We start from the raw sequence: 27,956 nt of genomic DNA, 5'->3' as shown, positions 1-27,956 counted from the left end.
GGAACTGTGGAGAAGAACCTGTGGAGGGCACCAGGTTGAGGAAGGCTGGATGAAAGGAAAGCCAAAAGCCGACAGGGTCACACACAGTGTACGTTTATTCTCACAGAAACGTAGCACCACACTGAACAGAACATGTAAAATTCAACAGCGACGGTGTCCTCTGTTTTGAAAAATAATTGACCCATCAAAGCCCCAAGGTCCACGTAACAGAGAAGAAGGAGGTTAAGCTCCGGTTGAGTTTTGCAATGTCTTGGGAGCCCAGGAAAAGTGTAACAAAAAGGCTCACAACCAACCAATGCGTGGTATAACAATAATAATAATAATTTATTATTTATATCCCGCCCATCTGGCTGGGTTTATAAGAAGGCAGTTTATATACAGTCATACCTTGGGTTACAGCCGCTTCCGGTTGCGTCTTTTCGGGTTGCGGACCGCCGAAACCCGGAAGTCCCGGAACGGGTTACTTCCAGGTTTTGGCAGTCGCGCATGCAAAGAAGCGCCGAATCGCAACCTGCGCATGCGCGGGTTGCAAACACTGCGGGTTGCAAACGTGCATCCCACACAGATCACGTTTGCAACCCAAGCGTCCACTGTGCTGCCATCAATGTGTACAGCATTTCATCGTGAAACATACGACAACAGCAACCAATGATCCCCCCTTTTTGTGTTAATTATTAGATAGGGAGCGCCACAGAGTGGCAACAGAAGGAGGGGAGGAAGGTGTTAGGGAAATGAGGGATTAAGTTGAAGAACTATATTATTATTATTATTATTATTATTATTATTATTCCCATTGGCTATTTGCTGCCCAACTTGGTGAGGTCAGTGAGATGAACATTCTCGCAGCCGGTCGGATAATCTGTGGCTGGCATCTTTGCTTCCCCCAAAATCCCCACGGGTGCCTCGAACGTTGCCAGTTTTGAAAATTCACACTGCATGAAATACGACGCACAGAAGAAGACTCCATACGCCAGAAGATCTTCTTGGGAAACAACAACAACAACAACATTGGCACCCAGAGTGTCAAAAGATACAGGCACTGGGCTTGAAGAACAGGTCCCATGGGTGAAATCCAAAACATTCAATATACATTCAATCACAGCGAAATAAGCCCTGGCAGGTGGTCATCTGACCTCCCCAAAACCTCCCAAGGCAGGAGAGTCCAGAATCTGCAGAGGGAGACCATTTTATTATAAATAGCTCTTACCATCAGAAAGTTCTTCCTAAGGTTTAGTTCAGGGGTAGGCAACCTAAGGCCCGGGGGCCGGATCCGGGCCAATCGCCTTCTCAATCCGGCCCACGGACGGTCCAGGAATCAGCGTGTTTTTACATGAGTAGAATGTGCCCTTTTATTTCAAATGCATCACTGGGTTATTTGTGGGGCATAGGAATTGGTTCATTTTCCCCCAAAATATAGTCCGGCCCCCCACAAGGTCTGAGGGACGGCGGACCGGCCCCCTGCTGAAAAAGTTTGCTGACCCCTGGTTTAGTTGAAATCTCCTTCCTTGTAACTTGAATCCACTGGGTTCCGGAGCGGCAGAAAAAAAGCTCGTTCCCCTTTTCCATGTGACAATCCCAGGCAGTTCTCTTCTCCTGAAATTCCTGGCCCACCCTCTTCCCTAATATTTCCCCCCCTTCTGCATTTTTTTGGGGGTGGGCGGGAAGGACACCCTACTACTGAGACCGCCTCAGAACAAGGGAGACTGCCTTAAAAGCACCTTCAGGGTCCTCAGTCCTTTTCCAAGAGCCCCTCCCTCAAATTTAATTAATTTATTAAATTTGTATCTCATCCTAAACCTGTAGATCCCAGGGTGGTTCATGCCACAAATTCACAATATAAAAAAAGACAAAATGCATGATGAAAAGAAGAACAGAAGCAAACCAAAAGCACATTTAAAAGGGATGAGAGTATGGATGGAGCAGGGGACAAATGGACCCCACATTTATTTATTTAAGCCATTTTCATAAACCACTTAATAAAATAAAATGTCTAAGCAGTGTAAATAAAACAGAAAAATAATTTATTAGTAACGTACAGATGAAAAAGCAGAATTTAGAAACAAGTATACACAGCTAAACGATGTACCCAGGTTTGCTGAAATAATTGTTTAAAAGGTTTCAGCTCAATCTTGTGAGAATATATGTATATGTATATGTATATGTATACGTATATGTATAGATATGGCAATGTTTTATTTTGTGGTTTTGTAAACCGCTTAGAGCTTGTTGTTTTTCAAACAGTCTGGCAGTGTTGAATGTTGTTAAATAAAATAAATAAATCCCTAAGGCCCCTCCCAGGTTGAGGAACCATTTCCCAACCCTCCAATTTTCTCCTACGAAGGCCCCTCCGCCATTTTGAAACCGCCCTTGCCAATTTTGACATTGTGCCGGGAGCTTCAGCCAAGTGGGCGAGGCTCCCGGCTTCAGACATTGCCCCTTCCTTGACCCGTGAGGGACGGGGCGGCCATGGGGCGATGGGAGATGCTAAACCTGTGGCCCGCCAACCTTGGCCCTGAAGAGGACACTACAGACAACATGGCAACAGCGAGGTAGGTTTTACCGGAGTTTACGGGACGAGGTCACTTCCTGTGGGAGCCATCTTGGATCCCAGGGAGACGGGCAAGGGTTTGGTCCTAGCGAAGGCCGTTCCACTGTTTCCCTGCTTCTGATGAGGCATCTCTTGGTCATCTTAGACCTCTCTTACCCATTGGTCTGTTACATTCATGTTGCCTCCATTTAAGGTTCAGGTTTTCCTCCACTCCAAGATGCCCTCTTCCATTCCCCCTGTGGCTCAGCTGCAGTTTGGGGAGAGTCCTCCTTTCCAGGTACAGTGGTACCTCTAGATGCGAACGGGATCCGTTCCGGAGCCCCGTTCACATCCTCAGTAAAATGTAAGACGTGACTGCGGGTCTGCGCGTGCCGCGTTTTGCTGCTTCCGCGCATGACATCATTTTGAGCATCTGCGCATGCGCGAGCGGCGAAACTCGGAAGTAACGCGCTCCGTTATTTCCGGGTCGCCGCAGAGCATAACTTGAAAACGCTCAACCTGAAGCACATCTAACCCGAGGTATGACTGTACAGTGGTACCTCTGGTTGCGAACGGGATCCGTTCCAGAGGCCCATTAGCAACCTGTAAAGAACGCAACCCACGTCTGCACATGCGCGGGTCATGATTGTCCGCTTCTGTGCATGCACGTGACGTCACTTTGCACGTCTGCACATGTGCATGTGCGAGCGGCGAAACCCGGAAGTAACCCGTTCTGGTGCTTCCAGAAACCTGAAAATGCTCAACCTGAAGCAAATGTAACATGAACATGAGATGTGACTGTAGCTCCGACCCCCCATTGCTGGATCAGGTTGGGGCCAGGAAAACCCCACAGCATTTCCATTTTGTTGAGGACCTTAGGGGACGCAGGTGGCGCTGTGGGCTAAACCACAGAGCCTAGGACTTGCCGATCAGAAGGTCGGCGGTTCGAATCCCCGCGACGGGGTGAGCTCCCGTTGCTCTGTCCCAGCTCCTGCCAACCTAGCAGTTTGAAAGCACCACAAAGTGCAAGTAGATAAATAGGTACCGCTCCGGCGGGAAGGTAAACGGTGTTTCCATGCGCTGCTCTGGTTCGCCAGAAGCGACTTAGTCCTGCTGGCCCCATGACCCGGAAGCTGTACGCCGGTTCCCGCAGCCAATAAAGCGAGATGAGCGCCGCAACCCCAGAGCTGGTCACAACTGGACCTAATGGTCAGGGGTCCCTTTACCTTTATGGGACCTTATCGAGGCAGTGGATGCTTTTCATTTTTCCGGGTCAGGGCAAAAAGGGTTCTGCTTTTCACAAGCACCGGGGGGCTCGATCAGAGTGAGGGCACCCCACCTCTCAAAGACACTTTGGTCCTGCCTGTCTCCTGTTCCCTTTAAGAAAGTTAAACCAGGGGAGTTGGTGGGGGCAGGAACACATTCCTGATATATTACAAAGTTGGCGCATCGTTGGCAAAGGACAGGTTGAGGGTTCGAGAAGGCACCTTTCCTCCCCAGTTGGAGGGAGCAGGAGGCAAGTAGGCCCTTGGTCAACGCCCCAACCTGCCTGCCCCATCTTTGCATCCCAACTAAGTAGCCAAGAACCATGGCGAGCTCCGGCCCAGAGTTCAAATCCAGCGGCTCCCATCTCAAGCCATGAGAAGGAAAATGCAGGTGGAGATTCGTCTGCTGACAGCACCGACTCTTTACCTTCCTGTCCTCTGCTGGAACTCTTTAAAAGAAATAAAAAACCTTCGCATCTTGGGGGGGAAGAGCATGTTTTCAAGCTTCCTGCAGAGTTTCAAAGCTGGGAGGTGCTCATTTCTCTTCTAGGGCTAACAAGGTTCCTTCAAGATATTCCTTGCAGGAAGGAGCTGTTTTCAAAAGACCCGCCTGGAATGGCTTAGGCAATCCAGTCAAGTGGAATGAGGTCACTTCCTGTGGGCGCCATCTTAGATCCCAGGGAGACGGGCACGGGTTTGGTCATAGGGAAGGCCACAAATAATACAGTTCTTGTTTCTTATTTCCCCGCAAGGAAGTCCTTTCAGTACCAAAGGTCGGCTCGGTGTTGCTGGTTGTAAAGCAAGAGTTTAATCTGGTCTCTGATCTGGTTGACAAGCACCTGGGAGAGCAGGATCCCGACCAGCTGCAAGAGGGAAACAAAACACAGACAGAACAGGACTGTGAGCGCGGCAAAAAGGGAGACGGCTTTAAACGGAGCTTCTGGGCGGCGGTGGACACTTGCCAGGCTGTAAACAAACCTGGTGGGCAAACTTTGCATCCCTGGTGCAATGCCCTCGCAAATGGAGGGCATTCCGCAAATGGGGAGCCACCACCAAAAAGGCCCTGCCATGGGGCAACGCCAGCTGGTGCCCCACCATGGTGGAAGCAGCTCCCAAGCATTGCCTGCAGACTGTAGGGTCCAGGGGCCTCCTGGGCCACCCTGAAACAACAGCCACGAGGAGGGGGCAAGCCGATTACCTGGGGAATGGCCAATCCCAGCGCTACTCCGCCCAGAAGGAAGAGGTTGCTGTGGATCCAGTTCACCAGCTTGTCAATGCAGCCGTTGGTATAGATGAACTCGCTGGCCTCCAGGTAGTTGAATGCCTGCATCCCTTGGCCACACATGGTGTTGATGACCGACTGCATGGGAAGAAGCGTGTTGGAGAAAATAGTAACTTCATAAAATTGTATCGAAATTAAATTAAATTAATTAAACTGAATTAAAACAAATTTAATTTAATTTAATTTAATTTAAATTAAAACAAAATTAAAAGGTGCCTGCTTCTTGGGAGAAAAGCAATGACAAACCTAGACAGCATATTAAAAATCGTGGAGGGGGGTGGAATACCCCATAAAAGCCATTAAATTCCATTACAAAGTTCAGAATGACAGTATATATCTCAATTAAGGAGCATGTATCTCAATTAAGCAATGACAAACCTAGACAGCATCTTAAAAAACAGAGACACCACCTTGCCGACAAAGGTCCATATAGTTAAAGCTATGGTTTTCCCAGTAGTGATGTATGGAAGTGAGAGCTGGACCATAATAATAATAATAATAATAATAATTTATTATTTATACCCTGCCCATCTGGCTGGGCTTCCCCAGCCACTCTGGATGGCTTCTAACAAAATAATAAAATACAGTAATGCATCAAACATTAAAAGCTTCCCTAAAGAGGGCTGCCTTCAGATGACTTCTAAAAGTCTGGTAGTTGTTGTTCTCTTTGACATCTGGTGGGAGGGCGTTCCACAGGGCGGACGCCACCACCGAGAAGGCCCTGTGCCTCGTTCCCTGTAACTTTGCTTTTCGCAGCGAGGGAACCGCCAGAAGGCCCTCAGAGCTGGACCTCAGTGTCCAGGTAGAATGATGGGGGTGGAGACGCTCCTTCAGATATACTGGACCATAAAGAAGGCTGATTGCCGAAGAATTGATGCTTTTGAATTCTGGTCTGGAGGAGACTCTTGAGAGTCCCATGGACTGCAAGAAGATCAAACCTCTCCATTCTGAAGGAAACCAGCCCTGAGTGCTCACTGGAAGGACAGATCCTGAAGCTAAGGCTCCAAGACTTTGGCCACCTCGTGAGAAGAAAAGACTCCCTGGAAAAGACCCTGATGTTGGGAAAGATGGAGGGCAGAAGGAGAAGGGGACGACAGAGGACGAGATGGTTGGACAGTGTTCTCAAAGCTACCAGCATGAGTTTGACCAAACTGCGGGAGACAGTGGAAGACAGGAGTGCCTGGCGTGCTCTGGTCCATGGGGTCACAAAGATTCGGACACAACTAAATAACAAAAAAAATTGTATCGTTTGATGATTCAGTTTTCTTTTGTGTCACTGGCCTAGCTGAACTAAAAGGGCCTGTCCCTGCCTTTTACGTTACAGAACTAGCTGCTTTTAGGTACTGTCTGCAGCGAATGGTGGCTCCAGAACACTGAAAAGAATAAACTGTTAGAATCTGTCGTGGTCGTTGTATGCATGAAAAGCAAAGCCGCTAGGCATAGCATTTATGATTAGTCTTGAATTGTTTTGTACACAGATGAAATAGGACATTGGAAGACTTTGAATGAACAGGAAAATTAGTTAAAGTCTAATCCAGTTAGTCAAAGCCAAATGATTTTGATGATGATGATGGTAATAACAATTTATTTACACCCTGCCCATCTGGCTGGGTTTCCACAGCCACTCTGGGCGGCTTCCAACAGAACATTAAAAACACGATAAAACACCAAACATTGAAAACTTCCCTAAAGAGGGCTGCCTTCAGATGTCTTCTAAAAGTCAGGTACAGTGGTGCCTCGCAAGACGAAAAGAATCCGTTCCGCGAGTCTCTTCGTCTTGCGGATTTTTTCGTCTTGCGAAGCAAGCCCATTAGAGGTTTAGCGCTTAGCGCTACAGTATTAGCTGATAAGCGGCTTAGTATCAGCTGTTAAGCGGCTTAAAGATCAGCTGATAAGCGGCTTAGCATCAGCTGTTAAGCGGCTTAAAGATCAGCTGATAAGCGGCTTAGCCATCAGCTGATAAGCGGTTTAGCAGCTTGGGAAAAAGGGGGGGGGGGAGGAAAAAAACCCTGCAGGAACTCGCAAGACATTTTCGTCTTGCGAAGCAAGCACATAGGAAATTCGTTTTGCGAAGCTCCTCCAAAACGGAAAACCCTTTCGTCTAGCGGGTTTTCCGTCTTGCGAGGCATTCGTCTTGCGGGGCACCACTGTACTTGTTTATTTCCTTGACATCTGATGGGAGGGTGTTCCACAGGGTGGGCGCCACCACTGAGAAGGCCCTCTGCCTGGTTCCCTGTAACCTCACTTCTCACAGGGAGGGAACTGCCAGATAAATTATTATCATTATTATTATTAGTAGTAGTAGTAGTAGTAGTAGTAAAAGGTAAAGGGACCCCTGACCATTAGGTCCGGTCGTAACCGACTCTGGGGTTGCGGCGCTCATCTCGCTTTATTGGCCAAGGCAGCCGGCGTACAGCTTCCGGGTCATGTGGCCAGCAGGACTAAGCCGCTTCTGGCGAAACCAGAGCAGCGCACGGAAACGCCGTTTACCTTCCCGCCGGAGCGATACCTATTTATCTACTTGCACTTTGACGTGCTTTCGAACTGCTAGGTTGGCAGGAGCAGGGACCGAGCAACAGGAGCTCACCCCGTCACGGGGATTCGAACCGCCGACCTTCTGATCGGCAAGTCCTAGGCTCTGTGGTTTAACCCACAGCGCCACCCGTGTCCCAATAGTAGTAATAGTAGTGGTGGTATATTCCTTCTGCTTCTGAAGATTCTCTTTCTACCGTGTTTCCAAATGGATCGGATGTGTGGCTCTACGACATACCTGGTCGTCAGTTTGCAGGCAACAGGAATAAGGCACAGAGCAGCGTTCCCAGCTGGGGTTGTGGGCCGTGCAGTTGAAATACAGGTTTTGGGACCAGTCTTTATAGGAGACGCCACCACAGCAGCTGAACTGCAAAGGGAAGGAAGAAAAGGAGTTAAGGCAGAGGAGCTGGACGGAAGCAGGCGTCGGAAATGGTCCCCAACGCTTCCCCTTCCCTTTTCAAACATAAAATATTTTGAAATCTTTCATATAGATATATAGCGAAACATCCCACCCAAACGCAGAAGCTGGTGTTTAGGCAATACATACAAAGCAACAGCCAAATAACAGTTCTTATCTTTTTGTGCAGAGGGCAACAGAACAGTTTTAAGTTAACCAAAAAGTTCTATACAGTGGTACCTTGGTTCTCAAACTTAATCCGTTCCGGAAGTCCGTTCCAAAACCAAAGCGTTCCAAAACCAAGGCACGCTTTCCCATAGAAAGTAATGCAAAATGGATTAATCCGTTCCAGACTGATGGTAGGCACTGTTTGGATGGGGGGGGCGCTTTTATCCATTTCTGCAACCACACAATCAATCAGTCTGTAGCTGAACTGGGTTTCATACAGTCACAAAAACAAATTAACCGAAAAAGCCTCAAAAACAAAAACACAAAATAAATAGCAAAAGCAAAAGCGCCAAACTGAATCCATTCCGGAAGTCCGTTTGAATTCCGAAATGTTCAAAAACCAAGGCGCAACTTCTGATTGGTGCAGGCGCCCCGGAAACAATAGCTGACAGTCGCATCAGATGTTTGGCTTCCAAGAAACGTTCAAAAACTGAAACACTTACTTCCGGGTTTTCGGAGTTTGGGACCAAGGCGTTTGGGAACTAAGGCATTTGAGAACCAAGGTATCACTGTTGTGTGTAGAGTCCTCTGTGCGCATTTTTAGTCGTGCAAATAATAAAACTGTGACATTCGATTGCAAAGGAGCTCTTGTGTGTCGGGCCCATTTGATTTTATCATTCAATGTTTCCACATCTTCCGAAGTACCCACTTGCTTGAGAAGTTACTCTCTCAAGTTATTCCATTGCTTCTCATTATTACAAGCTTGGCCGCTAGCAGGGTTTTTTTGTATCTTGCTTCTCTATGTTGTGAACCATAATCTACAGTTGGAAGGGCGGCATTCAAATTTAATTTTTAAAAATAAAATAGAATAGAAGAAGAGGACTCATTAAAGGTTTGAGGTGCCTCCCATGAAAAGACTGAGCACGGGGAATTTGGAGCCATTTTGCTCAGGAATTGCTTTTGTTTTGACAAACATTTCTTTTGAGAACTGAGATGCTCTCCTGCGCACTTCTGTGATGTCACGGAGGCCAGCCAATCAGTGCCACATGCATAATAAGGAGCCCCACACATTTGGAAAGCACATTTTCAGGATAGGTCAGTCCTGAAAACCTACTTTGCAGCGCTAGGGCCCTGGGACAGGAGATGTGAAACCAGGGCCAGAATTGGGTTTGATGAGGCCCTCAGCTCCTGAAGGTAATGGGGCCCTTTCTATGTCCAGCTGTCCTTTGTCAACAACAAATTATCACTGTTTTTTGTGTGGAATATATGCTAGATGGTGATTTATGGACCTAATACGTATCGAAAGCCATTTGCACATAACAAAATATGCATTTTATCAAAGTAATTGTTGAACTGAAATACAATTAAGAAGAAATATGTTAACAGTGAGATACAATTAAGAAGTATATTAATAGTGAAATAATTATTAAGCTCTAACTTAAAATGGTTTTTTATTCATAACAAACTTAATAATGCAAACACATCGGCATTTGGCAACAGCAAAAGTTCCTTTAGAAACACAATTTACAAAGACTCATAATCTAGTCTCTAGAAACTTGCTATAACATGAAATAATAATAGCAAACCAGTGATATTTGAGGGAGCAGGCTAGCAGGCGGGTCCCATGACTTACATCATAGGAGCCTACACAACACAAAACACTGTTGCTGTACGTAGGTTTTATCGTATTTGCTTTTTTATCTTATATTTTGGAAATGTACATCCAGTTTTTTTCCCTTTAATTTTTTTTGGGGGCCCCCCAAGAGAGTGGGGCCCTAAGCTAGAGCTTGTTTAGCTTATACATAAATCCGGCTCTGTGTGCATCCACAACTTGCAACTATCTGGAAGCAGGGCAAGGGCTTGCAGTTTATAAACCAAAACTCACCTCTTTCTGGCCAAAGTCAATGAGGTTCTGGAGGTCCAAGTCGTCCCGGTAATGCACGATGGCGTTGTTGACAATCTCGCTCACTTTCCCACGAGCCTGTAAGGAAATCGGAACAAGGCTATGGAGGGAGTTGCTCGGTCCCTGCTCCTGCCCACCTAGCAGTTCGAAAGCACATCAAAGTGCAAGTAGATAACTAGGTACCGCTCCGGTGGGAAGGTAAACGGCGTTTCCGTGCGCTGCTCTGGTTCGCCAGAAGCGGCTTAGTCCTGCTGGCCACATGAACCGGAAGCTGTACGCCAGCTCCCTCAGCCAGTAAAGCGAGATGAGCGCAAAACCCCAGAGTCGGCCACAACTGGACCTAACGGTCAGGGTTCCCTTTACCTTTACCTAAGGTTTAGTAGTGTTTTGATGGGACGCGGGTGGCGCTGTGGGTTAAACCACAGAGCCTAGGACTTGCTGATCAGAAGGTCGGCAGTTCGAATCCCCACGATGGGGTGAGCTCCTGTTGCTCGGTCCCTGCTCCTGCCAACCTAGCAGTTTGAAAGCACGTCAAAGAGCAAGTAGATAAATAGGTACCGCTCCGGCGGGAAGGTAAACTGCGTTTCTGTGCGCTGTTCTGGTTTGCCAGAAGCGGCTTAGTCATGCTGGCCACATGACCCGGAAGCTGTACGCCGGCTCCCTCAGCCAGTAAAGCGAGATGAGCGCCGCAACCCCAGAGTCGGCCACGACTGGACCTAATGGGCAGGGGTCCCTTTACACGAAAAAACGCAACCTGAAGTGTCTGTAACCCGAGGTATGACTGTACCACTGTTTTTAATTCTAACCCCGAACATGTCAAGTCCCGTTCCCCACCCCCTGAACACCCATCTCCAAAGGAGAAGCTTAGGGACATTCCAGGGAACAACACTGCCCACTTCATAATAATAATAATAATAATAATAATAATAATAAACTTCAGCGCCACACAAAACCTTCCAAGCCACCTTTCCACTCTCCCCCACCCAGAACAATCGCCTCTGTACCTTGTCGGAGAAGACGAACCCCAGCACGCCCGACGCCAGCTGCAGCAGGAAGATGACCGTCAGGCAGATAGAGAACTGCAGGGGAGAGAATCTCGTAAGTGAAGGGTCACAGAGCCAATGGCAGGTTAATGCTCAAGGGGGTGGGGCCAGATCCAAGGGCCTTCTGGCTGTTCCCTCCTTGCGAGAAGTGAGGTTACAGGGAACCAGGCAGAGGGCCTTCTCGGTGGTGGCGCCCGCCCTGTGGAATGCCCTCCCACCAGATGTCAAAGAGAAAAATAACTACCAAACTTTTAGACTACATCTGAAGGCAGCCCTGCTTAGGGAAGTTTTTAATATTTGATGTTTGATCGTTTTGTTTTGTTTTTTAATTTTTATTGATTATTTTCACATATCAAATTATTCCAACAATGTATTTCCCCCCATTTCACCCCTCCCATCTCCCCCTGATACCCCTCCCTCCCCCCTACGACTTCCCTCAGTTCCTCTTTCTGATTTATTAACACATATTATTCTCTGCATGTTATAAAAATGTAAATATCTCTGGTTTTAGAATGTATTTCAATTAAATGATTATGATTTTATGTAAACTGTGTTATTTTTACTGATGTTAGCCGCAATGAGCCCAGCTTCGGCTGGGGAGGGCGGGATATAAATGAAATTGTATTATTATTATTATTATTATTATTATTATTAATCCCAGACCCCTGTCAGGGGGCATTTTGAGGTGAGGGAGACCCGTCCATATTAACAAAGAAGGCCAAAAAATCACAGGCAACCAGGCAGAGGGCCTTCTTGGTGGTGGCACCCGCCCACCAGATGTCAAGGAAATAAACTACCTGACATTTGAAGACATCTGAAGGCAGCCGTGCTTAGGGAAGTTTAAAATGTTTGATGTTTTGTGGTGTTTTTAATATTCTGTTGGGAGCTGCCCAGAGTGGCTGGGGAAACCCAGCCAGATGGGTGGGGTACAAATAATAAATTATTATTATTATTATTATTATTATTATTATTATTAGAATCCAAGCGCACACTTCCAGTGGCAAGGGCTCCCTTTGCTTAAGGATGCCCAGGCTGAAGGAAGTGTCTGATGCCAGCGCTACCCTGCCTTTGCCCAGGACGATGCCCAGGGGTTCTCACCGTCTGAAGCAAGCAGATGTTCTCCCGCAGGGAGCCGATGCAGCCGCAGAACGTGATGAAAAACATCAGGATGCCAACGACAATCAGCAGGATGGCCGGGTCCACCGCGAGGCAAGCCATGGCCGCTTCTGCAGCGGGAAAGGAAGATCAGAGTCAAATGCAGGCATTTCCATCCCGTCCCAACAGCTTCTCCCTGCTAGCTATGGCTAAGCGCACCTATCTGTTGCAGCGGGTTGGACTAGATGACCCTAAGGTGTCCCTTCCAACTCTTATGACTCTGTCCTCAACAGCAGTGTTTTGTGCTTCTTTTCATTTAAATGTGGGGATGGCCAAAAGGCAGCATTAGCTGTCTGCTTTTTTGAGCAAAACAGCAACAAACCTCTGGTTACGTGAACCATATTCAATAAACACACAAGACGTAATTGGCTGTACGTTTGGAAAAGTAAGATATACTATTCATTGTGTTGTAGATTATATATATATATATATATATATATATATATATAACTTTTTTATCAAGTAATTCAACAAAACATATTACAATGGTACCTCGGGTTACATACACTTCAGGTTACATACGCTTCAGGTTACAGACTCTGCTAACCCAGAAATAGTGCTTCAGGTTAAGAACTTTGCTTCAGGTTGAGAACAGAAATCGTGTGGTGGTGGCAGCGGGAGGCCCCATTAGCTAAAGCGGTGCTTCAGGTTAAGAAAAGTTTCAGATTAAGTACAGACCTCCGGAATGAATTAAGTACTTAACCCGAAGTACCACTGTATCTTAAAACATATCATCCTTAATTTTTCCCTCATTTCCCCCCCCCATCCTTAATTTTTCCCTCATTCCCCCCCCCCGCATAAACACCACCACCCCGCGACTTCCCTCAGTTCCAATCTCTGATTTCTCTATAAATGCTATTCTCTGCATGTTACAGAACTGTATAAGTCCTTAATTTATATAACTAATTATTATCAATTTTAAAAATTGTGAGTGTTTATTCAAAGCCTGCCAAGGAGTCCAATTCACTTTGTTGCGTCTTTAGGTACTTTGTAAAAGGTTCCCACTCCTCTTTGAAGTCATAGTTATCCTTTTCCCACAGTTTATGTGTCAGTTTTGCCAGTTCTGCATAGTCCATCAGTTTCTCTTGCCTTGAACTGTAGATTTCAACAGAAGTAGCTCATAAACGAAAAAAGTAGAAGACCCAGTGGATCCTTTCACAGTACAGTCATACCTCAGGATGAATACGATTCAGGTTGAGCGTTTTCGGGTTGTGCTCTGCGGCGACCCGGAAGTAACGGAACGTGTTTCTTCGGGGTTTCGCCGCTTGCGCATGCACAGACGCTCAAAATGACATCACGCGCATGCGCGGAAGCAGCAAAATTCGAACTGCACACGCGCAGTCGCGTCTTGCGTTCCTTTCAGGATGTGAACGGGGCTCCGGAACGGATCCTGTTCGCATCCAGAGGTACCACTGTAGTAGTAGTAGTAGCTACTGCTATGCTATAAGATCCACTATCCTGTAACGTTACATATGAGCCTGGACTACTGAGGAAGCCTAGGATGGCGAAACAAGGCTAATATTCCGGAAATCCTTGTCTTAGACTCTGTGGAAGGATTCTGTAAAACTCTAACAAACTTTTGTGTGGATTGTTGGACTTTATGAACAGACAGGTGGAATAGACACTTTCACATATATGAACCTTATACGTAAATTGATTAGAGAATGAACTGATCCACTGGGTCTTCTACTTTTTCCGTTGAACTTTATGAACTACTTCTGTTGAAATCTACAACTCAATACAATGAATAGTGTATCTTATTTTTTCAAACGTACAGCCGGTTACGTCTTGTGTGTTTATTGAGTCTCCTTTTTTGAGGCAAGAACGCTGAGCGCTTGGGAATAATGCAGGAGGAATTTCAGGGGTGCAGCCACAATTTAAATCCCAAGGTGGTCATTTTCCAGCTTTCCTCGCATGAGTGAGCTAGTTTCACTCCTCTGCTGACCTGAAAAAGCAAGTTTACTCCCTCACAGAGCTAGCATCAACAGCACCTTTAGCAAACTAAAGTTCCCGGGATTCTTGGGGGTGGGGGGAAACCAACTGTTATTAAATTTATGGGGTGTTCGCAGCCTTGAAAAACAGAAAATGCACTAAAACAGCAGGTCCCAGTTCTTACTGGGCTACTGTCTGCTTGGTTCCATAAACTCATCCCCAGTGCCTGCTACCCTACGGTATAAAAAGCGTTATTCAGAATAGCAGTTTGTATGGCCCACTGAGGAAAACATAACAATGATTCAAAATCTAATTAAAAGTATGTAGTTTAATTAACTCGACAAAATGGATGAACTTGTTCCAGTGAGGCCAGATATTGCAAGGAGAACATTTCCATGCATTCAGGTCGATGAAAAGTACTACAGTCGTACCTTGGAAGTCGAACGGAATCCGTTCTGGAAGTCCGTTTGACTTCCAAAACATTTGGAAACCAAAGCGTGGCTTTTGATTGGCTGCAGGAAGCTCCTGCAGCCAATGGGAAGCCGTGGAAGCCACATCGGACGTTCGGCTTTAAAAAAAAATGTCAAAAACTGGAACACCCACTTCTGGGCTTTGATCATTTGGGAGCCAATGCGTTTGAGATCCAACGTACAACAAGGAAGGAAGTCTGGGCGTGAATATACGCAGTGTAAATAAGATGACATAAAATGATGACTGTAAAAGATTGTTTTATTTTTGTTTGTGAAAAATTTAATAAAAAGCAATAAAAAGAAAGAAAGAAGTGGAACGAGATCCAACGTACGACTATACTTACTAAACACCCACCAACTTTCATCGATCACAGGCATAGGGTGACTAGTTTATGAGAAAATCAATAGCTATTACCAATAGCTATAACTGGTTATTTGGGGAAAACTTGGAATCATAAATACAGTGGTACAGTACCTCAGGTTACATATGCTTCAGGTTACAGACTCCGCTAACCCAGAAATAGTACCTCGGATTAAGAGCTTTGCTTCAGGATGAGAACAGAAATTGTGCTCTGGCGGCAGCAGGAGGCCCCATTAGCTAAAGTGGTACCTCAGGTTATGAACAGTTTCAGGTTAAGAACGGATCTCCAGAATGAATTAAGTTCTTAACCCGAGGTACCACTGTACAAAGGAAATACAAAGGAAATAGCTTTGAAAGTGAAAAGAACGATACAGTAGTACCTCTGGTTGCAAACGGGATCCGTTCCGCAGCCCCGTTCACAACCTGAAAGGAACGCAACCCACATCTGTGCACGTGCGGGTTGTGATTCTCTGCTTCTGCGCATGACGTCATTTTGCGCATCTGCGCATGTGTGAGTGGCGAAACCCGGAAGTAACCCTTTCCGGTACTTCCAGGTCACCGTGGGACAGAAAAAACATATCAGGAAGCAAATGCAACATGAGGTATGACTGTAAAGCTTGAAAAGCGAAGCGAGGAAGGTGTTTCAAGTAAGCAAACGACACACTCGAAGGGCTGACCTCCGGTGCCCATCTGTTTCTTATTGCCACCCACTTCAGGAAGCATGGCCCAACAGTTTCGAGTCCATCAACCCTTGATTAGCACACTGCTTGTGCTCCTTACCTGCGTGCTTCATCAAGCGGGCATAGACTCCCACTGCCACCATCGCCATGGAGATCACCTGCCAAGACCAAAAAGCCCAGAGTGTCAAGAGCGCCAGGCCAGAGTCTTCTTAAGCCTCGGCTTCATCCCAGTATACCTGAAGGAGCGTCTCCACCCCCATCGTTCAGCCCGGACACTGAGGTCAAGCTCCGAGGGCCTTCTGGCGGTTCCCTCCCTGCGAGAAGCCAAGTTACAGGGAACCAGGCAGAGGGCCTTCTTGGTGGTGGCGCCTGCCCTGTGGAATGCCCTCCCATCAGATGTCAAAGAAAAGAACAACTAGCAGACTTTTAGAAGACATCTGAAGGCAGCCCTGTTTAGGGAAGCTTTTAATGTTTAATCGACTACTGTATTTTAATACTTTGTTGGAAGCTGCCCAGAGTGGCTGGGGAAACCCAGCCAGGTGGGCAGGGTATAAATAATAAATTATTATTATTATTATTATTATTAAACAAAAGCACACATTCTACTCATGTAAAAACACCAGGCAAGCCCCACAAGTAACCCAGGGATGCATTTTAAAAACAACAACACATTCTACTCATGTAAGAGAAGAGCACAAAATATGGTCTGAAGCTCAACATCAAAAAAACTAAGATCATGGCCACTGGGCCCATCACCTCCTGGCAAACGGAAGGGGAAGAAATGGAGGCAGTGAGAGCAGTCACAAAATTAAAAGATGCCTGCTTCTTGGGAGAAAAGCTATGACAAACCTAGACAGCATCTTAAAAGGCAGAGACATCACCTTGCCAACAAAGGTCCCTATAGTTAAAGCTCTGGCTTTCCCAGTAGTGATGTATGGAAGTGAGAGCTGGACCATGAAGAAGGCTGATCGCTTAAGGAATTGATGCTTTTGAATTCTGGTGCTGGAGGAGACTCTTGAGAGTCCCATGGACTGCAAGAAGATCAAACCGATCCATTCTGAAGGAAATCAGCCCTGAGCACTCCCTGGAAGGACAGATCCTGAAGCTGAGGCTCCAAGACTTTGGCCACCTCATGAGAAGAGAAGACTCCCTGGAAAAGACCCTGATGTTGGGAAAGATGGAGGGCACAAGGAGAAGGGGACGACAGAGGACGAGATGGTGGGTCAGTGTTCTCGAAGCTACAAAGATGAGTTTGACCAAACTCCAGGAGGCGGTGGAAGACAGGAGTGCCTGGCGTGCTCTGGTCCAGGGGGTCACGAAGAGTCGGACACGACTAAATGACTAAACAACAACAACAACACTCATGTAAAAACACACTGATTCCCGGACCGTCCTCAGGCCAGATTTAGAAGGCGATTGGGCTGCATCCGGCCCCTGGGCCTTAGTTTGCCTACCCTCCCTGCTCACCAGGTACCGGCTGCTGAATAGCATCACTCTGGCACCCAAAATGCAGCCTGCCCTTTTCAGAAATCCTTTCCTCCTTCCTTGCAGCAGCAAGGGGATCATTTGTCAAGAGTCACCTTTTTTCCCTCCTGGCATTGAAAAGCGTGGGATTTGAAAGCATTGGTGCTTAAGTGGCTGCAATTAGCTCCTGCAATTGTATTGACACCTGGGGGGGAGCTCTCTTTGGAGGAGGAGGACAGGAAAGAAAAGAGGGGTGGAGAAAGAGAAAGAGAAAGAGAGAGAAGGAAGGAAAAACCCTTGTCACAAACTGCTTTCCTTTTCTTCTTACAGCCTCATTCAGCTGAGCCAGTGTTAAGTCATGCATAGCAGAACTTTGTGGGCTTTTGCTGCTTCAACTCGTGCACAACCACTCATTCCATGTGCCTGTTTTATGGTTCCATTTCCCATTTTTTAAAAAACAGGGCTGCCTTCAGATGTCTTTAAATGTCAGGTAGTTGTCTATCTCTGGCTAAAATGCAGGTAAAAATACAGCAATAATAATTTTATTTATAAGGACAGATCCTAAAGCTGAGGCTCCAAGACTTTGGCCACCTCAGGAGAAGAGAAGACTCCCTGGAAAAGACCCTGATGTTGGGAACGATGGAGGGCACAAGGAGAAGGGGACGACAGAGGACGAGATGGTGGGACAGTGTTCTCGAAGCTACCAGCATGAGTTTGACCAAACTGTGGGAGGCAGTGGAAGACAGGAGTGCCTGGCGTGCTCTGGTCCAGGGGGTCACAAAGAGGCGGACACCACTAAACGACTCAACAACAACAACAATTTTATTTATACCCCGGCCAGAGCCGGGCTCAGGGCGGCTAACACCAGTAAAATTACAGTAAAAACATAATGGGGGGGAGGGAACCAATCTAAAATACAGGTTAAAATGCAATTTAAATGCAGCCTCTTTTTAAAAGTAGCCCATGGATCAAGACCAGAGGGGAGGGAAACATAAGGGTCAGACTGAGTCCAAACCAAAGGCCAGGTGGAGCAGCTCTGTCTTGCAGGCCCTGCAGAAAGATGTCAAGTCCCGCAGGGCCCTAGTCTCTTGTGACAGAGCATTCCACCAAGTCGGGGCCAGTACTGAAAAGGCCCTGGCCCTAGTTGAGACCAATCTAAGCACCTTGTGGCTTGGGACTTCCAAAGGGTTGTCATTTGTGGACCTTAAGGTCCTCCGCGGGGCATACTGGGAGAGGCGGTCCCGTAGGTACGAGGGTCCTAGGCCGCATAGGGCTTTAAGGTCAAAACCAGCACCTTAAACCTGACCCTGGACTCCACCAGGAGCCAGTGCAGTTGGTAAAGCACTGGATGAATGTGATCCCGCGGCAAGGACCCCGTAAGGAGCCTCGCCGCGGCATTCTGCACCCGCTGGAGTTTCTGGGTCAGCTTCAAGGGCAGCCCCACGTACAGCAAGTTACAATAATCAAGCCTGGAGGTGACGGTCGCGTGGATCACTGTGGCCAGATCAGGGCGAGAGAGGTAAGGGACCAACTGCTTTAATACGGCGGCGATGGAAATATGCCACATGTTCAAATCCGAGGTCATCCACAATTCCGCTTGCTCCCACCCCTTTCCCTTGGAAAAGACTGTTTTTTACCTCTGAATCGGAGCAAACGCTAATTGGGTTTTCTGTGGATGGGCCTTTGCCGGGAGGAAGCAACAAGGCAAACAGAAAACTGCTTTCAGTACCTAGAAGACGCGAGACATGTGGGAAAACTCTCCGGCCTGTGCTTCCTAGCAATCTGTGGACGGTTCATCAGTTTTGTGGCCATGCATTCTTCCTTTGCATTCATCAGTTGTTTCCTCATTTTTTAAAACGACAACAGCAAGAACATGCCCCACTTTCACCCTCCTCCTACAGGTCTTGCCAAACGTATCGTGTCACCAGGCTGAAATCCTACGAGTACCGGTGAGATATGATCATGAAATTCAGTTGGCGCAGGAAGTATCTAGTTCCCCGCTTCCATCCATTACTTGCACAATTGAGATCTTCCTCCCCAAATCTGCTCCGGAGGGTTGGAAGAAGCCCTAGCACAGATTTTAAGGGGTACACAGGTGGCAAAGCGGGACAGGACTTCTCTGCGCGAGCAGAAATCCTTGTGTTGACAGCACATTCTCGTAGGGCTATTTTTTGGACACGACCCTGCAACAGTCGCTTTCCGATGTTAGTTTTGCCACGTTAAAAAAATAAAGATGCAATTTTCACATTTTAAAAAAGTGTGCCTCCTGCGCCAGGTTTCCGTCTGTGAATCTGGTGAAAAACATACAGACTGAACATAGAACAGGGGTCAGCAGGGGGCCAGTCCACTGTCCCTCAAACCTTGTGGCGGGGCTGGACTATATTTTGGAACAATAATAATGAAAAAATTCCTATGCCCCAGAGATGCATTTTAAATAAAAACACACATTCGACTCATGTAAAAACACTAGGCAGGCCCCACAAATAACCCAGAGATGCATTTTAAAGAAAAGGACACATTCGACTCATATAAAAACACGCTGATTCCCAGACCGTCCGCGGTCCGGATTGAGAAGGCGATTGGACCGCTACGCATGCCATAGAACCTTCCTCCAAAGGTAAATAAAGGATGCAGGAAACAATGGCTGAAGGAACAACGATCCACGTCTGGGGGAGTTGTAAAAAGATTATAAAATCTTCTGGGGCATAATACACGATGAGTTAAAGAAAATGCTCAAGATCGTCATAGGAAAAAAACCTGAGGCATATTTATTGGGCATAATAGGGAATGATGTTCCACAGAACAAGAAAAGAATCTTTTTCTACGCTACAGTAAAGGTAAAGGTAAAGGATTGTTAGGTCCAGTCGTGGCCGACTCTGGGGTTGCGGCGCTCATCTCGCTTTACTGGCCGAGGGAGCCGGTGTTCAGCTTCCGAGTCATGTGGCCAGCAGGACTAAGCCACTTCTGGCGAAGCAGACCAGCAAACGGAAACGCTGTTTACCTTCCCGCTGGAGCGGTACCTATTTATCTACTTACACTTGAGATGCTTTTGAACTGCTAGGTTGGCAGGAGCAGGGACAGAGCAACGGGAGCTCACCCCGTCACGGGGATTCGAACCGCCAACCTGATCGGCAAGCCCAAGAGGCTCTGCGGTTTAGACCACAGCGCCACTACAGTAGCCCCCAGAATAGTCCTATCCAGCAAATGGAAAGGTGAGACAGTACCCTCTAAAGAAGAATGGATTTATAAATTAAGCGAATACACAGAGTTGGCAAAACTAACAGCAGCCATAAGATCTCAGACAAATCAAAAACTAAAATTGGAATGGAAACACTTTGAAGAATGCATGCGAAATCGCTGTTCTAAAAAGAATATGTTAATATGCATAGACTGAATATGTAAAGTGGTTGTGAGAACAAAAATATATGTTAGCATGAATAGATTAAGTATGTAAAGTAAAGGTGAGAATAAAAATTAGAAATGGTTGTAAGAGATGAAGATTTTGAGAAATGCAATGATAATAATTAAATTAAAAATTAAGGAAGTTGAGTCATGGCGGTGCGAAGTCACGGGGGGGGGGTAAGACGCCTTGTTTGGATTGTAGGAATTGTATGTAGCGTATGTGTTTCTGTGTTATTTGTATGTTATTGTTCAATTTTTTTTTATTTTTTTTTTAAGGATGCAGGAAACCGACCGCCAACCAGCTACATCGTTTGTCACCCGGGTCATGTCCTCTCAGCTTCAAACTTAGCAAACAGAATAGTGAACAGACAGGAGCTTGTCAGAAATGAACAGAGGTTCAAAGCAATGAAGGTGTTAAGACACACACTACTCCAGGAAGACAGCTCCCCTCTCCGTAGAGTTACGTTGGTCCAAAATAGTGCTTAAACCCCTCATTTTCACCGGGTAGCTCACAGCTCCTATAGGACCCCTTCTTTGTTCTGCAACAATCAGTTCTGTGCTTCTCTGGACCAAGAAATGGGTGAGAGGTTTCTGCTGCCTGACAGGTATAGGATTTTGAGATGAGAGCTGAACTCTTGCAGAAGGCACAGCTTTCCAGGCAATGGTTTTGTGTTCCATTATATACCTGAAGGAGCGTCTCCACCCCCATCGTCCAGCCCGGACACTGAGGTCCAGCACCAAGGTCCTTCTGGCGGTTCCCTCACTGCGAGAAGCAAAGCTACAGGGAACCAGGCAGAGGGCCTTCTCGGTGGTGGCACCCACCCTGTGGAACGCCCTCCCAGCAGATGTCAAAGAGAAAAATAACTACCAAACTTTTAGAAGACATCTGAAGGCAGCCCTGTTCAGGGAAGCTTTTAATGTTTGATGCATTACTGTATTTTAATATTTTGTTGCAAGCAGCCCAGAGTGCCTATGGAAGCCCAGCAAGATGGGCGGGGTATAAATAATAAATTATTATTATTATTATTAGGCTTCAAGGCCAGGTATAAAGGTAAAGGGTAAAGGGACCCCTGACCATTAGGTCCAGTTGCGGACGACTCTGGGGTTGCAGCGCTCATCTCGCTTTACTGGCCGAGGGAGCCGGCGTACAGCTTCCGGGTCATGTGGCCAGCAGGACTAAGCCGCTTCTGGCAAACCAGAGCAGCGCACGGAAATGCCATTTACCTTCCCGCCGGAGCGGTACCTATTTATCTACTTGCACTTTGTGCTTTCAAACTGCTAGGCTGGCTGGAGCAGGGACCGAGCAATGGGAGCTCACCCCGTCACAGGGATTCGAACCACCAACCTTCTGATCCGCAAGTCCTAGGCTCAGGGGTTTAACCCACAGTGCCACCCGCATCAAGGTCAGGTATACCACCTCCTTTTTTATTGGGGGTGTTTTTGTGTGATTGGACCTGGACCCCTAGGAGTTGGCGCTTCTGCACATGGAGCAAGCTTGTTTTCTCCTGCTCTGGAGGGTAGGACTCGAACCCATGGCTTCAAGTTACAAGAAAGGAGATTCCGACTCAACATCAGGAAGGACTTTCTAACAGTAAGAGCTGTTCAATAGTGGAATGGATTCCCTTGGGATCTGGTGGATTCTTCTTCCTCCAAGGATTTTAAACAGAGGTTCGACGGCCATCTCTCATGGAGTCTTCAGCTGGGATTCCTGAATTGCAAAGAGTTGGACTAGATAGATGAGCCTTAGGGGTCTCTTCCAACTCTACAATTCTTCTTTTGGGATGAGTGCAGTGGCAAATTGTTACGCTCGGCCCTCAGGCTTGGGTAGCTAGAGACTCTTTTACTCTTTTAAGACGGTGTGTTTGTGATGTTTGATTTTCTGCCCGCAGAGATACAGGTAGAACTTGCTTTCCTGAAGAAGGACCAATATACTGTCTCATTTCATGTTCTAAACAAACTTCATTTATTTCCTGGTGTGTGAAACTTCCTTAAAGTCAAAGGTAAGCACCACTCAGAGCTAAGTTCCCAGCACTCCCTCAGTAGTCCTACACAGTATTGTATAGGAAGTTTTTGTGGGGCCACAAGGCTCTGTTTTTTGGTGCTGTTGTTGTTGATAATAATTTATACCCTGCCCATCTGGCTGGGCTTCCCCAGCCACTCTGGGCGGCTTCCAACAAAATATTAAAATACAGTAATACATCAAACATTAAAAGCTTCCCTGAATAGGGCTGCCTTCAGATGTTGTCTGGTAGTTGCTGTTCTCTTTGACATCGGGTGGGAGGGCGTTCCACAGGGCAGGCGCCACCACCGAGAAGGCCCTCTGCCTGGTTCCCTGTAACTTCACTTCTTGCAGGGAGGGAACCACCAAAAGGCCCTCAGAGCTGGACCTCAGTGTCCGGGCTGAACGATGGGGGTGGAGACGCTCCTTCCGGTCTACTGGGCCGAGGCCGCTTAGGGCTTTAAAGGTCAACACCAACACTTTGAATTGTGCTTGGAAATGTCCCATGAACCAAAGTAGATCTTTCAACACTGGTGTTATGTGGTCTTGGCTGCTGCTCCCAGTCACCAGTCTTGCTGCTGCATTCTGGATTAGTTGTAGTTTCCGGGTCACCTTCAAAGGTAGCCCCACGTAGAGCGCATTGCAATAGTCCAAGCGGGAGATAACCAGAGCGTGCACCACTCTGGCGAGACAGGCTGCGGGCAGGGAGGGTCTCATCCTGCATACCAGATGGAGCTGGTAAACAGCTGCCCTGGACACAGAACTGACCTGCACCTCCATGGATAGCTGTGAGTCCAAAATGACTCCCAGGCTGCGCACCTGGTCCTTCAGGAGCACAGTTGCCCCATTCAGGACCAGGGAGTCCTCCACACCAGCCCGCCTCCTGTCCCCCCAAAACAGTACTTCTGTCTTGTCAGGATTCAACCTGAAACTACTCACACAGGAACAGAAACACACAATGAGTAGAATGGTTTTATAATGCATATTAGTATTTTCCCCAAACTGAGTCTCCAGCTGCTTTTTCTGGACTACAATTCCCATCAATCCTGACCACTGGTATTGCTAGCTAGGGATGATGGGAGTTGTAGTCCAAAAAAAACCAACAACAGCTGGAGACCCAAGTTGGGGAAACAAAGATGTACGTAAAACAGACAATTCGAACAACAAGCAAAAATTTAAAGATGGAAAACAAAACTGTAAAACAGGCGTATGGAAGGAGTAGTTGCACACGGGCGAAAATAACAATGTGGTTCATGCCTGATATTTGTGGACTACAGCTCCCATCAGCCCCAGCCAGTAATGCCAATGGGCAGGGATGTTGGGAGTTGTAGTTCTGCGCCATCTAGAGGACGCCATTTTGGCTGCTGAGCTAATGCCATGTGGCAGACAGGAGCTCTCCATGTGGTCCCAGTTCCCATCACCAGCTGCCCCCATTGCCTTTGAACTGGGAGGTGCTGGGGACCTTCTGGCCAGAAAGCCAGCGAGCTACGGATGAGCAGGCCATTTATTTATTCAAAAAAATTTATTTATTCCAATAAATAAAAGCCGAGGAGAGTTTCAGGAATGGGGGAATCGGCTGGCGCTGCCACAGCCTGAACGAAATTACCGCGCTCACCTAAAAGCTGATTACAGCCTCCGGGAGCAATTACAAGCGCTTCAGTAATTGCCTATCCCCATACAGAGGCAGATGAACTGGTTAACTAAGGATTTAAATTAAAACCAATCCAGGATAAAGAGGCCTTCTAATGGAAACAGTTAATTGGACAAAGTGGCCAGAAGGTCAGGATGAGATGCCGAAGTCAGGTGGCGAGGAAAAGCTTGCGCTCAAATTGGAATTAATGGAGACCGTACAACCAGAGTTTTCTAGAGAAAAAAACACTCTGCAATGCATTACACTGAAAAGCGCAACTTGAGAGAAGCGCTTCCAAATTTTTGATATCTGGAGCAAAGCACAAAGCCCACACCTAAATTTTTTAAAAGTCCATTTATTCCAATGGGTCGACTCTGAGTTTGACTAAAGGTCGAAAGTAACCTTTTCACATCATGTGAGTTTTGGATTTATATCCTGCTTTGTTGCCATAGGGACGCGGTAGGCGCTGTGGGTTAAACCACAGAGCCTAGGACTTGCTGATCAGAAGGTCGGCGGTTCGAATCCCCGCGACGGGGTGAGCTCCCGTTGCTCGGTCCCTGCTCCTGCCAACCTAGCAGTTCAAAAGCACACCAGTGCAAGTAGATAAATAGGTACCACTTTGGCGGGAAGGTAAACAGCGTTTCCGTGTGCTGCTCTGGTTCTCCAGAAGCAGCTTAGTCCTGCTGGCCACATGACCCGGAAGCTGTACGCCGGGTCCCTCGGCCAATAAAGCGAGATGAGCGCCGCAACCCCAGAGTCGGCCACGACTGGACCTAATGGTCAGGGGTCCCTTTACCTTTACCTTGTGGCCATTTAGATTTATATCACAATTTGATGGCAAAGCTTCAAGGAGTCTAATAAGGGCGAAATGCAACAGATTACACTAGATATTATTATTATTTTATAAAAAAATAAAATAAAAAGAGCCAAGAAAACTCGTGGAGTTGGGGCTGGAATACCCCATAAAAGCCATTAAATTCTATTACAAGTTCAGAATGACAGTATATATCTCATTTAAGGAGCATGTATCTTAGTTAAGCAATGACAAACCTAGACAGCATCTTAAAAGGCAGAGACACCACCTTGCCAACAAAGGTCCTGAAGCTGAGGCTCCAAGACTTTGGCCACCTCATGAGAAGAGAAGACTCCCTGGAAAAGACCCTGATGTTGGGAAAGATGGAGGGCACAAGGAGAAGGACAGAGGATGAGATGGTGGGACAGTGTTCGCGAAGAGACCAGCATGAGTTTGACCAAACTGCGGGAGGCAGTGGAAGACAGGAGTGCCTGGCATGCTCTGGTCCAGGGGGTCACGAAGAGGCGGACACGACTAAACAACAACAAATCTCAATTAAGACACCTGGCGAACACGAATTTGAGAAGACATTCCCCCTCAAGCTTGGAAATCACTGCAATAACATCAGATTGTCCTTTTTCACCCTTATTACCGACTCCAGGGGCACCGCAGTGCGTTCACACGAGACTCTTAATGGAGGCGAAGCAACAGAGCAATTATAGTGCTCTCTCTTTCAAAGGCAAAAGCTGAACCCACGCATTCCATTTGACGCACCACCCCTGGACCAGCCCATACACGTGTATGCACATCCTCACGTGCCTAAGGGCCCCGAAGGAGACGGCAGAGACCCCCCCTCCTATTTTGCATGCAGATGGTTCCAGGCTCAATTTAGCCCCAGTCTCAATGCCACCTCTTCACGAGTAGAGCCGGGAATTGCCCCCCCCCAGCCCTCCCTGCAGACCCGCTGCTGCCAGCCAGTGCAGGCAACGCTGAACCAGGTGGGCCAGCGGGTCCGAGCCGTGCGAGTTTAACCCTCCCGTTGCCGCACTCACCCAGAAAACCATGTTGAAGAAGAACAGCAGGTATTTGACCAGGGGGCTGACGAAGGAGAAGTCTTCCCCCTGGGGGGCAGACGAGCCCCCCACCAGCCTCTGGGCCATGGCTGCGGCCCTATCGCCCAGGTTGCTGGTCGCGCAGGGCCATCCTGGCCGGACCCGCACCGATCCTGGCTCGGCGGCTGATCATTAACCCGAAATTCCACCAGCTCCAGTTTTTGCAGCCCAGCAAGGTTTGCCCCGCCCCCTCCTCGCCCATTGGCTGCGCCCGCCGCCCCCTCCCTTCCTATTGGCCTCTCTCCCGCTCACTCGCTTCTTTCTGCGTTCTTAGAACGTTGTGTATCGTTTTTTCCCCCGAAGCGCCACCTGTTTAAAGTCCAGCGGAGAGAGGCTCTTAAAGGGGCCGCGCCCCGGGTCGCGCGTCAAGGGTACGCGGGTTCAGACGCGCATGCGTACACGGGTGTCGGCTTTTTTCTTTTTTATTATTATTAAAGATTTTCTTGTTTTACAAAAGTGTTTGCAATCTCTCGCTTGTATTTTCTTTTTCCATGTATCATTTTTACAAATCAGTTTCATTTGTTGAGACATTGGGAAGAAAAGGGGAAAAGAGGTGGAGGGGGGAAGGATGGGTGGGGGTGGGGGTGGGCGACGGTGTTGGGTGTCGGTTTTTTTTATTTGCAAAAATGTCTGCGCTGCCACTGTGAAAAGCGCGTGAGGGATATGCAACGGCGGTGAACAGCATGAAATTAGCAATCAGGTTCATCAGATTCGTAGGGAAACCAAAATGCTTGTTAACAAAGCTATTGCACTACCAACCTTACTGTACGCTTGTGAAACATGGAGCACTTACAGTGAGGGAGGGGAAGTATTTGATCCCCTGCTAAATTTGCCCTCTGACGAAAAAATGACCAGTCCATAATTTTAATGGTAGGTTTATTGTAGCTGTGAAAGACAGAATAACAACAGGAAAAACCCCAGAAACCCAAAAGACAAAAGTCAGAGATTGATGTGCATTATAATGAGTGAAATCAGTATTTGATCCCCTGTCAACCAGCCAGATGTCAGGCTATCTGGTATCTTCACTGTATGTAAGAAGCTGAGATTAGAATCACCTGCTGTAAGGGAGAGGGCTTACCTATGATCCCAGCTCCTTACAGTACCTGCACAAAAGACACCTGTCGACAGAAGCGATCAGTCCAGCAGATTCCAAAGTCTCCGAAATTTTTTACACATCACTTGGGAAGACAGGCGAACTAATACCAGTGTACTGGAAGAAGCAAAGATCACCAGTGTCGAAGCAATGATTCTTCAACATCAACTTCGTTTGACTGGTCATGTTGCGCAGATGCCTGATCATCGTCTTCCAAAGCAACTACAGTGGTACCTCGGGTTAAATACTTAATTTGTTCCGGAGGTCCGTACTTAACCTGAAACTGTTCTTAACCTGAAGCACCACTTTAGCTAATGGGGCCTCCCGCTGCTGCCGCGCCGCCGGAGCACAATTTCTGTTCTCATCCTGAAGCAAAGTTCTTAACCCGAGGTAATATTTCTGGGTTAGCGGAGTCTGTAACCTGAAGCGTCTGTAACCCGAGGTACCACTGTACTCTACTCCGAACTTAAAAATGGAAAGCGTAATGCTGGTGGTCAACAAAAGAGGTTTAAAAACTCTCTCAAGGCAAATCTTAAGAAATGTAGTATAAACACTGACAATTGGGAAACTCTGGCCTGTGAGCGCTCCAGTTGGAGAACAGCCTTGACCAAAGGTGTCATGGACTTTGAAGACACTCGAACTCAGGACACAAGGGAGAAACGTGCTAAGAAGAAGGCATGCTTGGCAAATCCACACCGGGATCAACTCCCGCCCAGAAACCTATGTCCCCACTGTGGAAGGACGTGTG

General features: G+C 47.3%; 1 protein-coding gene across 1 annotated transcript; it reads right to left on the bottom strand.

Annotated features, from left to right (window-relative positions):
• Positions 1–77: 77 nt before the first annotated feature.
• TSPAN33 (tetraspanin 33) lies at positions 78–26,297 on the bottom strand. The gene is made up of 8 exons (XM_081023244.1): positions 26,056–26,297; positions 15,816–15,873; positions 12,216–12,343; positions 11,079–11,153; positions 10,057–10,152; positions 7,845–7,973; positions 4,991–5,152; positions 78–4,655 (listed from the first exon to the last, which is right to left on the bottom strand). The coding sequence occupies exons 1-8, from the start codon at positions 26,161–26,163 to the stop codon at positions 4,554–4,556; spliced, it is 858 nt and encodes a 285-aa protein (XP_080879370.1). The 5' UTR covers positions 26,164–26,297; the 3' UTR covers positions 78–4,553.
• Positions 26,298–27,956: the final 1,659 nt, after the last annotated feature.

The sequence above is a fragment of the Podarcis pityusensis genome (genome assembly GCF_964106645.2).
Source record: "Podarcis pityusensis genome assembly, chromosome: 10".
NCBI classification, from domain to species: Eukaryota; Metazoa; Chordata; class Lepidosauria; order Squamata; family Lacertidae; genus Podarcis; species Podarcis pityusensis.
The sequence above is the reverse complement of the archived record's forward strand: the minus strand, read 5'-3'. Positions and strand labels throughout refer to the sequence as shown.

Bases quoted from the DNA above. Each gene is read 5' to 3' on its own strand.
- TSPAN33 (XM_081023244.1), bottom strand. From the start codon at position 26,163: ATGGCCCAGAGGCTGGTGGGGGGCTCGTCTGCCCCCCAGGGGGAAGAC. The intron at 7,974-10,056 runs GTGAGTTTTGGT...TTCCCTTTGCAG, and splicing joins TTGACTTTGGCCAGAAAGAG to TTCAGCTGCTGTGGTGGCGT. The intron at 4,656-4,990 runs GTAATCGGCTTG...TCCCTCTTGCAG, and splicing joins TGGGATTGGCCATTCCCCAG to CTGGTCGGGATCCTGCTCTC.